Source organism: Mesocricetus auratus, unplaced genomic scaffold, assembly GCF_017639785.1.
Source record: "Mesocricetus auratus isolate SY011 unplaced genomic scaffold, BCM_Maur_2.0 Super-Scaffold_4256, whole genome shotgun sequence".
Lineage (NCBI taxonomy): Eukaryota > Metazoa > Chordata > Mammalia > Rodentia > Cricetidae > Mesocricetus > Mesocricetus auratus.
The window spans coordinates 39,518,209-39,534,667 of NW_024429182.1; the positions used below are offsets into that span (position 1 = coordinate 39,518,209).

The following is a 16,459-nucleotide window of genomic DNA, read 5'->3' on the forward strand; positions in this document are numbered from 1 at the left end:
AGTTCATAACTGTAATTTTGCCACTGTTATGAACTGTAAAAATAAATATCTGATATGCAGGAGATATGATATATGATCTTACCAGTCCCTGGTGTTAGAAGACATTAGTGTTCTTTCTGCCCTGCCTTGAGTCTGCCCATCCAATCATATGCCAATATGCAAATAACCCTTAGTGCCAGCAGATTAAAAAAGAGCAAGGGCTCTAACAGAACTAACTTGCTGAGCCTGTCACCAGAATTCCAGGAGCCAAACCAGCAATGTCTTCCTCTTTGCAACCTGAAGTCCCTGCCCCGCTGGCCAACTTGAAGATTCAGTATACTAAGGTAAGACACTGGCAAGCAGGGCTTTCCCTGGAGGCCTGATTAAAGCCACGGTCGGTTGTGGCATCTGTAAGAGCTCTCTGCAAACATAAAAATAAAATCCTTGCAAAGTTAGTGGGCTGATTCAGTGGTGAATTCTAAACCATATCAGACACATGTCTAAGGAGAACAGATTTCCTTCTCTGAGAACAGTTCTTGTGCCAGGGTGCAGTGAAGCAGAGTGAGCAGCAGGTCTATTAATCCTGTGCAGAGAGCTTTCTAGGAGTGGTCCCTTGTCCAAAGTGATTGATCTGTAATGTTAAGTTTCCACCCAGGTCAGAGATTCTATTATTTTCACCAAGAGATATTTTATACTCTAACAGTGTTTGGTGCACAAAAAAGAGAACAAGCAAGCAGATTAATAACAAAAAGAGAAGGAATAACAACTGTAGTCAGAGAGTTATGTAATCTTAATCTTCAGAGTGTTTTTTTTGTGTGTACAAAAGAAGCCGTCTTTTCAGCTCTCATTCCCTAGTTCAGTTCCTCTTTGACTGGAGTAGATGAAATGGAGTTCAGTGTTTAAGAACTATTTCTTTTTAAAGAAGAAACTACAAAACCTTTTGTATTTGAAGTCTTTATAACTTTATAAATCCAAGTGCACCCATCACATCTCTGTCGCCATAACTCCTTAGGAGCAGTGCGTATATGCCACAGGTGCCCTCTTGCTTGCTATTGAGTTTTTGCAGAAAGAGCTTCTTTGAAAGTTACATGGTCACTGGCGAAACTCTATCACCTCTACCTGCCTCTGCTCTCTCACAATTACAATGGGATTGTGTGGAGTCCCATTTCCTGAGGAGGTATAACAGCTAGCACATGTAATTGGTAAGAAGCTCATGAGGCAGGGTCTGGGAATGATCAACATTAACTATACTAGTCCAGTGTATTTTTCCTGAATCATTTTCAACTTCTAGAATATTCTTACCTGACTTTTCCAAGATCTGTTTCCAACCTTGCTATTCTCCTCTCCTTTTCTCCTAATTGTCAGTCTGTCTTGCATAGTCATGTCTGGTCCGACAAAGACTGCACCAAAGAGAAGTCTGAGGTTCTTCCAAAAGTCTCAGGGGTGAAGAATTTTGTTTCTCGGGATTTGGGAATCTTACTTCTCCTTTCTTGTTGCACACACCTTACACATTTGTTGACTAAGAACAATTGTCTGTGACTCCAGTTCCAAGCTAGCCAAGGCCATCTTCATCATGTACCTGCACACATGTGCTACACAGAAACTCATATGGACAAACACATATAAGTGTAAATAAAAATTCACACATTTTTAAAGAATTTGAGTTATCAAGTGACAATACTTTCCCAAGCTCAAAAATGTCTTACTAGTTAATAATGTTTTTGTTCACACAGGGAATAAACTGCAATACTTCTGTTAGCTTTCTCACAATGGCCCTGTTACAACGCTAAGATTTCCTTTATAAGGAGGAAGGAATGGAGTCAAATGCAAGTAATGAAAAGCAAGGTCAGGGTGCAAATATTGAAATTCAGACTTTTTACAGTGATCTAAGGGTGCCTCTCCTAGTTACTACTAGTTGCAATGTCTTAGTGACACACACCTGAATTCCCAATTGCCTAACCTCAATGTTTCTTTAGGTGTTGAATCTCTCTCTCTCTTTCTGTCTCTCTCTCTCTGTCTCTCTCTCTTCTCTCTGTCTCTGTCTCTGTCTCTGTCTCTCTCTCTCTCTCACACACACACACACATATACAGGCGTGCGCGCGCACACACACACACACACACACACATTTTTAGCCAGGGAAAGTTACATAACTTTTAGGCAGTGTTTAATACCTCAACACACTGCATATTTAAATGCTTTTTATCTGCCTTTGCTTCATTGCCCTAGATCTTCATAAACAATGAATGGCATGACTCAGTGAGTGGCAAGAAATTTCCTGTCTTTAACCCTGCAACTGAGGATGTCATCTGTCATGTAGAAGAAGGGGACAAGGTAAGTTTTCCAACACCCATAGATCCAGTTCATTCCAGGAGTGTTTGTGTCTCACTGTTCTGAGCTCAAAGCCCACTGTAAGCTCAATGAAAGACATGAAAATATGATTGCTCAGGCAGTTGGGTGAATGTTCTGTTGTCCTTGGCATAAGAAAATTTGCCACATACACATCTGGTAGATAACAAATATATATATATATATATATTACATATATATAATACATAAGAACTTTTAAAAACCCATAAAATCAAGAGAACAAGAAACAGTAAAAAAACATGGGCTATAGATCCAATGTTAGCATTTTTAATGTTGTCTGGGAATCTAGAATGTGGAGGTGGGGTCCAAAACTTCAATAGTATGAAGCTACTATAACACAGTGAAGTATGACCTATTATATAACTTGTCTCCTTTCTTAAGAGTTATTACTAGTATTTAATATGGGACATGGAGTTTAAATAGAATAACATATTTAGGGTACTTGTCAGATAATCGTGATTTCTCCTTGACAATTAAAATTACACCAAAGAAAGAAGACTATGAATTTGTAGATGTCAGTTAACAAAAAGTGATATTCTCGGTGCTGTAACATTGAAGCCTTGACCATTTAGTTCCTAGGGGACATCTTGCTCTGACACTGGGGCTGGTCCTATCATCAAAGGAAAACTCTCTGCTTGGGTTCAGTGGAAACTTTGTCAGGCAAGCTGAGGACTTTGCTAAGAGAGTCAGTTAGGTTGACCATTTTCCTCAGGCACAGAAGGGAAAACTGGTGTCCATCTCAACAGCCTTGCCAGGGACAACTCTCCTTCCTGTAGAATGATCAAAGAGACTAATACATACACAGGCAAGCTGCAAGCCAAGTCACTGTGCCAATCTGGTTGTCTGGACAAATGAGTCCTCTAAGGCAGTGATTCTCAACCTGTGGGTAGCAATCCCATTGAGGGGTGGTGTAGAACAATCCTTTCACAGGGGTCACCTAAGACTGTTGGAAAACAGATATTTGCATTATGATTCATAGCAGTAGCAAGTTAATAGTTGTGAAGTAGCAACAAAAATAGTTTTATGGTTGGGGTCACCACAAATGAGGATCTGCTTTAAAAAAAAGTGTCACAGCATTAGGAGAGTCGAGAAGAACTGAGGTAAGGAAATTGTCAGTAATATAGTCTGTGATAAACAAGAGCCTACTTCCCAACCAAATTCCTGTATCTGTATTCTTTTTGGAATTATTCAACAAATTGTCTTTTTATATTGTTGATGTTCAAGCAATTTGTGAGGAATCTAATGAGGAATGGCTAGTATTGCTTACAGATAGGCTCTAACCTGGTAAAGTTCACAGTTGGGTCTGATATGCAGGACTGACTAACTAGGTCACAGGCTAAAGGTTTTGGAGATGCCATTGCACAGGCAGAGTGGGACTGCCAATGTGTCATATCCCACCTTTCATAGTATCACAGTAGTGGGGCAGGGTCCAGAGAAAATACATCTGTCACTTCAGTGGCTCTGACTTCAAAACTGTAATACTTTACTTTCCTTAGGCCACAGAATTTGATGAAATTGCAGGTAACCTAGTTACTGTTTTGTGTTCAATTAAAAATTCTCTTGGGAGTCAGGCGTTGGTGGTGCACATTTTTAATCCCAACACTCGGGAGGCAGAGGCTGGCAGATCTCTGTGAGTTCGAGGTCAGTCTTGTCCACAGAGTGAGTTCCAGGACAGCCTCCAAAACAATACAGAGAAACCCTGTTTCTAAAAAAATTCACTTGGAAATGCTAGTCCCTGAATAAAACTCTACTATTCAGGAACACTGAAGTATTTTTTTAATATTACAAAAAGTATTATCAAGAACATTTATGAGACTTGTAAATTTGGATGATGATGTAAAAATGTTGTCACATAATGGAAAATACTTATTTAAAGTATGATTTGTTTTATAAATATCAATAAGAATAAGTCATAAGAGTCTTATATGCCATATGTAAAACATAGATGAATATATTTATGCCTTTCCATAATATCTAGGTGTCTTGAATAGCAATAAATTCACAAGACTTAGGCATTTAAATGACAGCAATTTTGTATAAAAGTCACCCATCTTAGTAATCTTGAGGAGAATGCTAACTCATATAGCATACCACATAGTAAACATATTTGTCCCTCTGTATATGTATATATGGATTACTGAATGAATGCAAGTTGAAGAGTCTGCATTAGAGTTCAAGAGGTCTTAGAAATGGCTTAGAAAGAATCTAATGGTAAGAAAACCGTCCTGGGCAGAGCTGCTGGGAGGGCCTGGAGTAAGGTGGGAGAGAGTAGCTGGGAAGCTCCACTGTGAGATTAAAGGCCAAACTGGGTCAAGAGCAGAAAATGGCAGTTCAGACAGGTGATTATGTGTATAGACAGGCTGTTCAGTAGGCAGTTTCAATAGTAGGGACCCACCTGAGTCAAGGAGTCTGTGATAGCTGACACACACACACCAGATATCAGACAGTAAGTTGTTCAGAGGCCATTCCATTGCAGTCTTAGGTGTCCATCACTTTATGGGATCAGGCAAGGGACTTGTACCCTTTTCTGGGTGTCTGATAAGTTCTTTCTTTGCTTTCCTTGATTTGATCTTAGTATGCCCACTTGCCCACACCTTTTCATTTCTCCACAGTATACCTATAGGATGGCTTGCTTTCTATCCTATCCCCAAGAGTAAGTCACTCATCAGACTGTGCTAGGTAGGTGGGGTTTGATGGAGTCGCTGGAACTCTGTGGGGCTGCAACTATTTCCCTCTCAAAGTGGAGTCAAAAGCAACTCATAAAATGGAGTTTCACAGGCTCATGCACAGACTGAAAAACTCCTGTTCTATACAATATGGAGTAACTCAATAGCCGTGACTGTAGAACAGCAGTGCTATTGAACTTCACTGTGGAGAAAATTGAATGTGGAAGTTAGATATAACATAAATTGCTGGTTCTAATTCTGCTGTGTTTTACTAACACAAGGTAAGGTCTCCTTTCTTATCGTATAAACAGGGTCCCTGATATTTAAGTACAATAGTAACTTGTGGTGATAAAGAACTTGTCTTCCTTCCTATAGCTTAACTGTCTCTGGATTACTATGTGCCACTGAACTGGGTGTTTGGTGACAATTGTGGTATATTGTTATGTTCAAACAGGCCTTGAAAGATGTGTAAATCTTTGGAAGTTAGTGGGCTTGCTGGTAGGACATTTTCTATGCAAAGAGAATTTCAGTAGCAAAGGTGAGAAGGGTGACTCAGCTAGAGTAGGAGAAATGTGAACAGGAAGTCCGTGCAAGTGAAGTGTCCAGAAAACTTTGGACCTTGAAAACCAGAGAGCTTTGGTCTTGCTCTTAGGATTGTGGGTGGAGCCAGCAGCTGCAAACACAAAGGAATGTGATGAGAGAAATTACACGAAAGTTAACCTGGGAGCATAGGAAGTGGAAGAATGAGTAGGAGGCTGTTTACAAAGGGCAGCAGTAAAGACCTGTGCAAGAGAGGGTAGAGAAGCTGAAAGAATATGCTAGAATGGACTAGGATGCTGTCATCCTTTTCACGTTGGGTTTTCTTCTAGTTGACCCCATCTTGTGAGCACTTGGCATGCTTGCTACATAGAAAATGTGAGACGGCTGTGAGTTTAAAGATAAGAACAATGATGGGGCGTTGGTGTCACAAGCCTTTAATCCCAGCACTAGGGAGGCAGAGGCAAGCAGATTTCTGTGAGTTCGAGAGCAGCCTGATCTACAGAGCAAATTCAAGGACAACCTTCACAACAATACGCAGAAACCCTGTCTTGAGAAACCAAAAAAAAAAAAAAAAGATAATAACAATGAACTTCAAACATGTTGTAGCACAATCTATTTCAATTTAGAAAAGAGTGGACCACCTGTGCCCTCAGATTCTACGTTGGTGAATTGAACCGTGGGCTCTGAAATGTGTAGCTGCTGACAAAGATGATGTGAGGAGGCTTGCCACAGCTGTGTCCACGCTGAGTGGGCAGACAATTTTGGTCATTATTATTGAAACAGTGCAGTGTGTCTACTATGTACCTAGCATTTGGACTCAGTATCAGAAGTATAGTTACTGAAACAATGTCTGAGGGGTTATGTGTAAATACTACATAAGTTTAGCATTCATGAATTTAGAATCTGTTGCTGATTTGGGCAACAGTTCTTCTAGGATACTAAGGGAGGTCTGTTTTCAACTTAGATTTTCCATTCCCAGAATTCCCTCTATTTGTGTTTTCTTTATTGCTTCTATTTTTCATTTTCTAGTTTTGAATAGTTTCCTTCACCTGTTTTGTTTGTTTTCTCTTGGTTTTCTAAAAATATGACACACTTCATAAGTTTGCATGTCATCCTTTTGAAGGGGCCAGAGTAATCTTCTCTGTATCATGCCAATTTTAGCATATGTGCTGCGGAATCTAGAAGGAGGCCTGTGTTTATAATAATATAGTGTAATGTGCAGTTGTATGCTCCTCCCATCTAATGAATATTTCAGAAGAAACTCTTTACCTCACTGTCCTATTGTTAGCCAACTGATAGAATGTTATTCAGTGGATAGATATTTGGATGCCTGAAAACTAAAAAGGAGAACTCAGACTCCTTTTCTGTAGTATTAAAAATTCACTTTCTTTAGTCTATTCCTGGTCCTGCATGATTAAACATCTGGTTTGAGAAAAGGAGAGCCATGCTAAGATGATAAAACACCAGGAACAAATTTGCTTATACTCTTTTCTGAAGGCAGTTTTTTGTTGTGGCTTTGTTTGTTTTTGTTTTCTTCATACAAGGCTACATGATGTTTCAAAGTTATTTCTCTCCATTCCTTGGAGAGACCAGGGAGCTCAAGAGACCTCTTATTAAGCAAAGGCCAATGACAGAACACTGAGGAGAGGGACTGACACAGAGCTGTGTTGCACTAGTTTAAAATGTGTCATTTGAAAACCACAGTATCCTCATCCTCAAGGTGCATTGCAAGAAGATGTAGCCCACTGCCCTTCTGATCATCTTGATTTATGGGGTTCCTGAGTTGGTGAGTCTTGTAAAGAAAAAGCTGTGGAATATCCTTATATACCTGCTATTTGCAGCTGATTTGATGAAGTCAAAAAAGCACATGACACAGTAATGGAAGGAGTGGTGATGCTTTCAGCAGGTGGACTACAAGAGAGTAGAAAGAAGTCTGAGTAGAGATCTACACAGAGTGGGAGTAAACACGGCAAAGTTTGGAAGGGAAGTGGCTTAGGAAATCTAAATGGATAAACTAAAGGGAAAATGTAGTGGACTGAAAACAAGAAAGCTAAACACTGCGAGTGTGACTTTATTCTATTATTGCATTTTTCTTCAATTAATGAGATTATAAACAACATATTATTAATAAAAGAGACTCTCTTCTCTACTTAATTAGGGACTAGAGTGGATCATTTCATACGCAACTGGGAAATAGAGGCTTATCATACACATAGTGCTTTGGTTTAAATGTGAAGCATTTAACACAAACTCATAAATTTATAGAGTTGTCATACAGGTGGTGGCACTGTTTTGAGAGGCTATGAGAGAGTATGGTCTTGAGGGTCTGAGTACCAGATGTAGAGCTGTGAACAGGGCACTTGACTTACAGCCACTCTGAGATAGTCTTTCCTTTTTTGCTTTAACTTCTTCATCTGTAAAATGAGGAATAGATTTTTCTCACGATAAAGTAACAACTGTTAGAACAACACTTGAAAGAGTTTAACTATTTGACAAGGATATGGAGCTTATTTGAAACATTAATCAAAAGAAATCATTCCAACATATCTGTGGTGCAGAGTGTGTGAAATGTCCTGGACTTTTGACTAATGAAGGTCAACTCCAGCTTGTGAGGACTGTGTCCTAGTTTACAAAGCTGTGGTGTCATTTTTGCTCATCTACTATTTTGAATATCCTGAATATCCAGGCAGATATTGACAAAGCAGTGAAGGCTGCACGGCAAGCTTTTCAGATTGGCTCCCCATGGCGCACCATGGATGCTTCAGAAAGAGGGCGCCTCCTGTACAAGCTGGCTGACTTAATGGAAAGAGATCGCCTGCTCCTGACTGTGAGTATTCACTAGCACCAATGGGAGACACTGGAGAAGCTCTGGAGAGCATGCACTGCTCCAAGTGGCCAGTCAGTTTGGTTTTGAGCCAGATTGCCAAACTGCTCCTGCCCTTTTCTAGAACTTCTCAGAGTCCAGAAGCCAGGTGTGCTAGACTCATGAAAGCTCTTCATGCTCTCAGGGCCTGCATTTTCTAATTTCAATAGTTAGATAAGTCAGTATAGAACAAGGATGGAGGGTCCATCCCTTTGTCTTTTCAGCTTTGAATTTTAGTAAAGTCAACTGAAAACTAAGTGGCACACAGCTTACAACTCAGAGTAAGTGTTTCTAACTTTAGAATCTTAAGTGACAATAAGATTTAAAACTTTATTTTATCAAAATATCAACAATCAGCAATTTTTGAGAATCATTTATTCCTTAAGGATTCTGTGTTGTTCAAAACATGCCAAAATAGAATATATAGCTCTGTAATAAATACATACAAACCGAAATGTTTGGTTGAAAGTAACTGGCATTTCCCAAAGCTTAGCTCTTCTTATTTGTTTTAACTGCAAAGTGAGAAGTTTTAATTTCTTCTGTGAGCTTGAGAGCCATAGGGAGAGGAGAATAAGTATTAAATGGACAGTATTAAACCTGTGCATCTTGCCAGGTGACCTCCCAGTAGAATGTATTATTTCAAAGCATCTTTTAAAGTCTGCATAAAAAGAGAAGTCACTGCTGAGATAAAATGTGTAACATCATAACCTCTTATTTTTCCCTTTATGTAAAATAGATTCTTCTCTTGTATAATATATCCTGATCGTATTTGCCCACCTCCCTCTATTTATCCCTGTTTCTCACCCCTGCATAGGTATCCACTCCCTTTCTGTCTCTCATTAGAAAAGAATAGATTTCTAAGAGATAACAACCAAACATGACAATAAAATAAAATCTAAGATAAACTTAAAGCCATCATTTTGAAGTTCAACACAAAAAACAAACAGAAGGAAAGAAGCCCCATGAGTAGGCATGAGAGTCAGAATTATAAGCTAAAAGCTATAATATATATGCAGAAGACTCGGTGCAGACCTGCGCGGGCCCAGTGCTTGCTGCTTCGGTCTCTTTGACTTAGTGTGCACCTTGCTTAGTTGATCTAGAGGGCCTTGCTCTCCTGGTGTCATCCATTTTCTCTGGCACTTAAAATCTTTCTGACTTCTCTTACATGTGGTTCACTGAGCTCTAATAGAAGGGATTGTTGAAATAATTATAAAAATATTTACCAAATGGGGGTTTATGGTTTAAAACTCTGCTATAGTAAATCCCCAATGAAAGATACAGTCAGATGACAAGTACAATTGTGCTGGAACTCTGATAGGATACTAAGAATCATTTTCACAGCTGTGAACTTATATAACAGTGGTCAGATACTGCTTAGCCAAAGGTACTTAGAATCTGGCAGAAATTTTATGGGGCATCAGGCAATTAGAACCTCACTACCTCTTTCACCAGGACCATGTTATATGACCACAAAAAGACATTTGATTCTTTCTTAAGTTGTTTTTAAAGGAAGATTAGATTTAAGAGTCCTTGTATTTCTAAAAAGTTTTTAGTACATAAACACTAAAAAAACTGACTGTATATTTTTGATCTAATTTTTATTTTTAAAAGTTAGGACTTTGATATTACTACCTATTTTTCAGACAATGGAGTCAATGAATGCTGGGATAATCTTCACAAAGGCATACACGGTGGATTTCGAGGTTATGATAAAAGGATTAAAGTACTGTGCAGACTGGGCCGACAAGATCCATGGTCAAACAATACCAAGTGGTAAGTATGCTTGGGAGACTACTAACATGATGATAGACGCAAGACCATCAGTACAGATCTGCCTGAGAAATGTATGCATCAACTTGGTAAATAATTGCTTTCCTATGCACACCAACAGCTGTGATTCTGGAAGTTCTTTTAGGAGTCAACATTGTGAATCGTTTAGTAAGAACATTCTCATAGACTCAACTACTAATCTGAATGAGATGTCTCAGGTTCCTAACTTTTCAAAGCTGGTGATGGAAATTGTATATTGAGCTCCATTTCCATATAATGACATTTATATCTCCTCTGTATATTATTACCTAGGACTTTGAATGTCCTGAATGAGTTAGCTCTGCCAATCTGTGCCCATTTAAGCCTAGCATACTTTGCTGAGGGTATTTCAACAACACAATTTACACTAATGTGCTCCTAAAACATCCAAACAAGACAAGACAATGATTACCAGGTGAGTTAAGATCCTTTCCATGGAAATGTTGTCTATTACTTAGTGAAGTATTCAAGTAGCAGAGCAGACACATGACAAACATTTCTCACAAGAAAAGAATCAGCTTAGGAAGAATTGGAGGCAGTTTCACATCTGTAACTGTAAAGAGTATAGGAATGGAAACGATCAGCTTCAAGTTCTGTCTATGATGTGCACTTCCACTCTAACTGGAAGATACAGTATAAGAGGTGTTAGCTAGGAAGTTAGAAGATGAGAATAAAACAACAGGGGTATTAGGATGGGGGCTATTTCATGACTCTTCGGAGGCATTTTAAGTTCCATTAGAATTTGACAGGGAAAGTGCTGGTGTGGTAGCAGGTTCCTGTGGAAGTCAGAACAAAATATACAACTCCAAAAGGGGCCATATCAAAGTGAGTGTTTGCTGTGATAAAACATCATGACCAGGATCAGCTTGTTAAGGATGGGATCTCTTTTACATGTATTTCCACACTATACTCCATCTCTGAGGGAAAAAAGGGAAAAAATCAGGACAGAAACCTGGAAACAGTAGATAGCAGAGGTCATGGACAGACAAAGCTTACTATAGGCTTACTTTTTATGGCTTGCTCAGCCTTATTTCTTATGCATTCCAGGATAATCTGCCCAGGGATGACACTGTTCACAATGTGCTGTGCCATCCAAATCCAACAATAACTGGGAAAATGCTGCACAGACTTGCCTACAGAGCAGACTGATGGGAACATTTTATCAATTAAGATGTCCTCTCCCAAGATATATTTAGGCTTGTGCTGCTAGTGAGGCACAAAATTCAGTTAAATCAAGATAGAGAAGAATCACATTTCACTTTAGATATTTTACTCACAGAATAAGAGATTGCATTTATGTTTAGTAGAAAAAAAGGAAACCTTGCACTAGATCACGTCTAGAGAAAGACTTCTTATGCCTCGGAGAAGTTTTACTATTTTAAATAATTTACCTGTTTAAAAGTTGATGCTACTGGGGCATTTGAGATGCTGCAAACATTTGCATGTGACTCTGCACTTACTGTGAGAGTACATCACCTCCCACTTCCTTTCTGAACTACTCTGTATGAGAGTGATACAGAAGGCAGCCATCTGTGAATACAGGGAATGGAGTTAACAGCCTATCAGGTCTTTCCCCATCTTGTCACTTATTTTCATGTACCCCAGTCTTTAGACTGGAATTGCTGCTTAAGGACTCTATTGTCTATGCTATCAACCTTACAGATAGGATATTTTATTTCCCTTTTGCTACTCACTGAGGATTTCCTCTTATAACTAACTTGAATCACTCTGCCATGCATCTTACCACATTTGCCTTTAATGGATGCTGTGTCTGCTCTCTTTTCAAGATGGAGATATTTTCACTTACACAAGACGTGAACCAATTGGGGTGTGTGGTCAAATCCTCCCTGTAAGTTCTCCTTCATGACTCTAATGGGTGAAAGAAAGCAATAACTCTATAAACTCTATATGATCTTAAGCCCTTCCGCACATAAGTGAAGCTTGTGTGAAGGTTAAGAGTGAAGTAAATTCCATAAGCATGACTGCCTGAATATTATATTCCTGTACCTTTGTTTCTTGGATATGAGCTAACTGATGCAGATCCCCCTCAACATACTGTTGTACCTTTGAGGGTGTTTCAGTGTTGCCAAATAAGCCCTAAGTGTTTACTGCATGGACTGTTATGGAAATTGTGCTATGTTCTGGTCTCATGAGTATGTGGCAAAGGTTTATCACAGCTCATCTGTGCTGGTACATGTCAGAGCACACAACTGTGCCCAACTGCTTCCAGTTGCCTTCTTCTTGAGTCTTCCCACTGTGGACAGCAACTGAAGCAAGACTGTTTAAATCCTGGAAAATGCCTTTAGATTGAAGGGGAAGGAATAAGCTCCATGAAAATTGGAATAGTCTTTGGCCTGTATTGTCCCTTTAGGTAGCAGAGTTGGGGACTCAAAATTCTTCTTCCAAAAAATCATGTTCTCATTGTAACCTGATTTCCTCTAGAGTTAACACAAGACACTGGCTACATATAGCTGACTTGATGTAATTTAAAAGGCTAAATTAAAACACAGCAAAGTGTCCTGAAGTTTTTGAAATAACAGTGACTCTTGTTTAGTGAAACTGAACATATCATTGCATTTCATAGAAGTGTTTAAGTACTTCATAGGCTTATAAAAACACCCAAGCACACCTACATCACTCTATCAGCTAGGAATATTGGATAAGTTTAAACGTTAGCTTCCCCATTCACCCTCTGGATGTGACACCTCTTTGCATTTAACAATGCTCTTTGTCCTGTGTTGAACCTAGCTCAGTGATGTGTAGGACACATTTAACATGCTTAACTTCCTGGGATCACTCTCTAGAACACACACACACACACACACACACACACACACACACACACACACACACACACACATCCCAAAGCCAAGTGCCTAAATGCCAGTGTAAGAATACAATAAACAACAGCATGTGCCTTCCAAGGAGAAAGAAGATGAGGATATTTCACACTTTTAAAACACAAGGAAATTACCACATCCTTAACTATATGTGAACCATGCAGTAGCATTTGTCTTGTAAATAAGGATTCACAACAACAGGAATTGATCAGATTTGGTAACACTTTCCTGTTTCCATCTCCTATATAGCTTGTTTGGTGCTTTTTATCGTTTACTAGTTTCTTTTGTGAACTTAAGTAAAATAAACTCGATAATTGTACACAACTTCCAATATATTAGTCAGCTTTTATCAGGGAGGCAAGCATCAATAACCAATGTGGTTTCGAGCAATGCAAAGAGTTCATTGTTTAATTTTGCTTTCTAGTGGAATGGACCCTTGTTAACTTTCATTTGGAAGGTAGGCCCTGCCCTTTGCTGTGGGAACACTGTGGTTGTCAAACCAGCAGAACAAACTCCTCTCACTGCTCTTTACATGGCGTCTTTAATAAAAGAGGTGAGTCTCCAGAGTCACCACATGCAGGTAAATTCAGGGTCCTCCCCCCTTACCTTAGAGACCTCATTTCCCATATTGTGAGCTTCACAGATCACACATGGCTCCTGCCCACTCATGGAGATAAAAGCAGCAATGCTAGAGTCTGTGACTTTTATCAGTCAAAACAAATGTATCTCTATCTAAATGATGACACAGGCTTATAGCCAGTCATTTTGTAATCTATAGTATATTATTCAAATCTCATCAATTTAAGTTCATGAGGAAATATAATATTTTCTCAAATGGTGAAATATTGAGCTATATCTTCACCATCCAGCTTATAACTGGCCTAGGTGCTTCTGTAAATTTACATGAGTTTTATTATCTCTAAATGTTGGAGGCTTCTATGCCAGTATGTCTGCTATGCCAATATGTTGCTAGTTTAGCTGGTGGAAACAATAAATTCCATCTTTCTGCATAAGTAATTTAACAAGCACTCCTATATCCTATCAATTTGAGTTACTTTTGTAAAATTTGACACAGGTAATCATTGGTGTGATGAACAGTTGTCACAATTTTGTTGTCAATTTGACATACCTAATAAGAAGTTACTTCATATGAGAAGTTGTCTTCATCAGATTGACCTGTGGCTATGCCTATGGGGTATTTTCCTGATCATTGACTGATGTTAAGGCCCAGGGCACTGTAGTGCTATCCTAGGCAGGTAGGCCTGGCTGTGTAAGAAAGGTAGCTGTTCCAGCCAGAGAAAATAAGGCAGCGTATAGCACTTCTCTATGGTCTGTGCTTTTGTTCCTGGCTTCAGTTCCTACCTTGGCTTCCCTCAACAATAGATAAAACATATAAGCCAAATAAGTCCCTTTCTTCCCAAGATTGCTTGATGTTTTATCATACAAAATGAGAGGTAATTAATACACCAATGGTGACAGATTTGCCCTTAGAGCACAGTGTCCTAAGGGTTTTCTACCTAGATATTTTCATATGGATGAGAAATTGAAAACAGTAATGAATAAAGGAAAAATATACTTATGTATGTGTTCTTGATAAAAGTACTCCCAAGGTGAGCACAATGAAACAGCATCAATCTCCTCCTCAGATATTTTATGAATCATTTTCTTGATCTTCTAACTGCTTGCTTCTTAACTTGTAGGCAGGATTTCCTCCTGGCGTGGTAAACATTGTCCCTGGTTATGGGCCAACTGCAGGGGCAGCCATCTCTTCTCACATGGACATCGACAAAGTGTCCTTCACGGGATCAACAGAGGTAGAGTTGTTTCCTGAAGGTGTCATCTCTATCAAGCAGAAGCATGCTCTTTGCAGGTGTCTCTCCACCAAGGCTTTCTTTACAAAAGTTGCTTTGGTGTTTTCTTATTTATTCTAGTCTACAATATGTGTATCTAGGACAAGTAGATGAATTTTGTATAGATGAAAATTCTTGTTACTAATGTGGAAAGACTACAGCAAACAATTTTTAGCATAATCACTATCATCTCTTAGAAGAAATATAGTCTTTGAGACTGTCAGATGATTAGTAAAGTTTATGGTGGCAAATACAATTTAGGCCACAGTGATTTGTATGAATCAATGATATTACTGCCTCTATATTAAGAAAAGTAAATGGTAGAGTCTCACCTCTAGTGCCTTGTTTGCGGTTGTGTCTACACAACTGTTGGAAGCCTGTGTTTGTGGGGCTACAGTCAGAGCCAGCTGAGCAGCCCGAGGTTCCTGCCTGAGAGGGGGAGTGTGGGTGAGAGAAAAGATAGCTAAAGGGATTAGGAATCCCCGACACAGATACGGGATATCTGTCAGGAGGGCCATTCAGTCCATACTGAATGCTCCCTTAGTTTATTCTTTCATGATCTTATGTGTTCAACCAACTGTGAGGACAAAATGGCAGAAGACATCTACTATCATGTACAAAGGGCAAAGAGATTTACTTCTCCTAATCCTCCAGGTATTTGTTAGCTACATGTGCCAACCAACATTCAGGGTCAAGAATATGTTCACCTGGGCCCAAGCCTATTGTTGTTTAGATAAGAGACATCCACCACCAAGGCCAAAACATCATGTAGCTTCCAAACTATTGTCTTATGAACAATGAGACAGAACTTGTGGCAAGATGGAATGGACTCCTTGTCATGGGTCCTGAAACCCAGCATACTCTGAGAAGGAGACAAATTCTGCTTTTTTCCACGTTCCTGTTGGCAGAGCCTTGGTTTTCTATGTGCCAGACTACACCATGAGTAGATGACAGTTGAAAAACCAGAACCAGTCACAACTGTAACAAGACTCAGCAAGTGGAGAGAGAGTACTAGAGAAAGACTTGTGAAATATATAATTCTGGGGATTGAATGAGTTTCTATTAGAAACCAAAATATATATAGATATTACGCTGTTTCAAACATAGTCATGTTTGTGTCACTTTGTGAGTTTGGAATGTTGTTAACTATTGACAAAAAAGATACTGCATGATTTATTGGAATATGTGAAAAGTAAGTGTAAATAGATCTTTCCAGAGTACAACCTCAACTCAGGTTCAGGTCCTGAGGTGGGGAAGGGGCACTGGCAGAATGAAAACTTCTAACCACCAAGTGGGTTGAACTCAAGTCACCCCAAATTGCTCAGGCTGTCTTTATTTATATTTAGAATTTTTCTAGAAGGATTACATGAACAGCTTTGTTAATAGCTTCTATTTCTTTTCTTTTATTAATTTAAATTAGAAACAATCTTATTTTACATATCAATCCCATCCTCCCCTCCCCTCTACAAACCACCAGTCCCATTCTTCTTCTGCTCCCCAGGAAGGGTGAGGCCTTCTATGGGGGACCTTCAAAGTCTGTCACA

At 39.2% G+C, this 16,459-nt stretch overlaps 1 protein-coding gene and 1 non-coding gene across 2 annotated transcripts in view; one reads left to right on the forward strand and one right to left on the reverse strand.

Annotated features, from left to right (window-relative positions):
- Window positions 1-204: 204 nt before the first annotated feature.
- LOC101832671 (aldehyde dehydrogenase, cytosolic 1) overlaps window positions 205-16,459 on the forward strand; it is a 35,291-nt gene continuing 19,036 nt past the window's right edge. Inside the window, exons 1-7 of the mRNA XM_040746543.1 lie at window positions 205-323; window positions 2,207-2,311; window positions 8,240-8,380; window positions 10,060-10,189; window positions 12,013-12,074; window positions 13,490-13,618; window positions 14,766-14,879. Of these exons, the coding sequence (XP_040602477.1) occupies window positions 258-323; window positions 2,207-2,311; window positions 8,240-8,380; window positions 10,060-10,189; window positions 12,013-12,074; window positions 13,490-13,618; window positions 14,766-14,879 (747 nt within the window). The 5' untranslated portion in view covers window positions 205-257. The remainder of the gene's footprint in view (window positions 324-2,206; window positions 2,312-8,239; window positions 8,381-10,059; window positions 10,190-12,012; window positions 12,075-13,489; window positions 13,619-14,765; window positions 14,880-16,459) is intronic.
- LOC121135538 lies at window positions 6,632-6,738 on the reverse strand. The gene has a single exon (XR_005872642.1). It is a non-coding gene; the product is annotated as a U6 spliceosomal RNA (small nuclear RNA).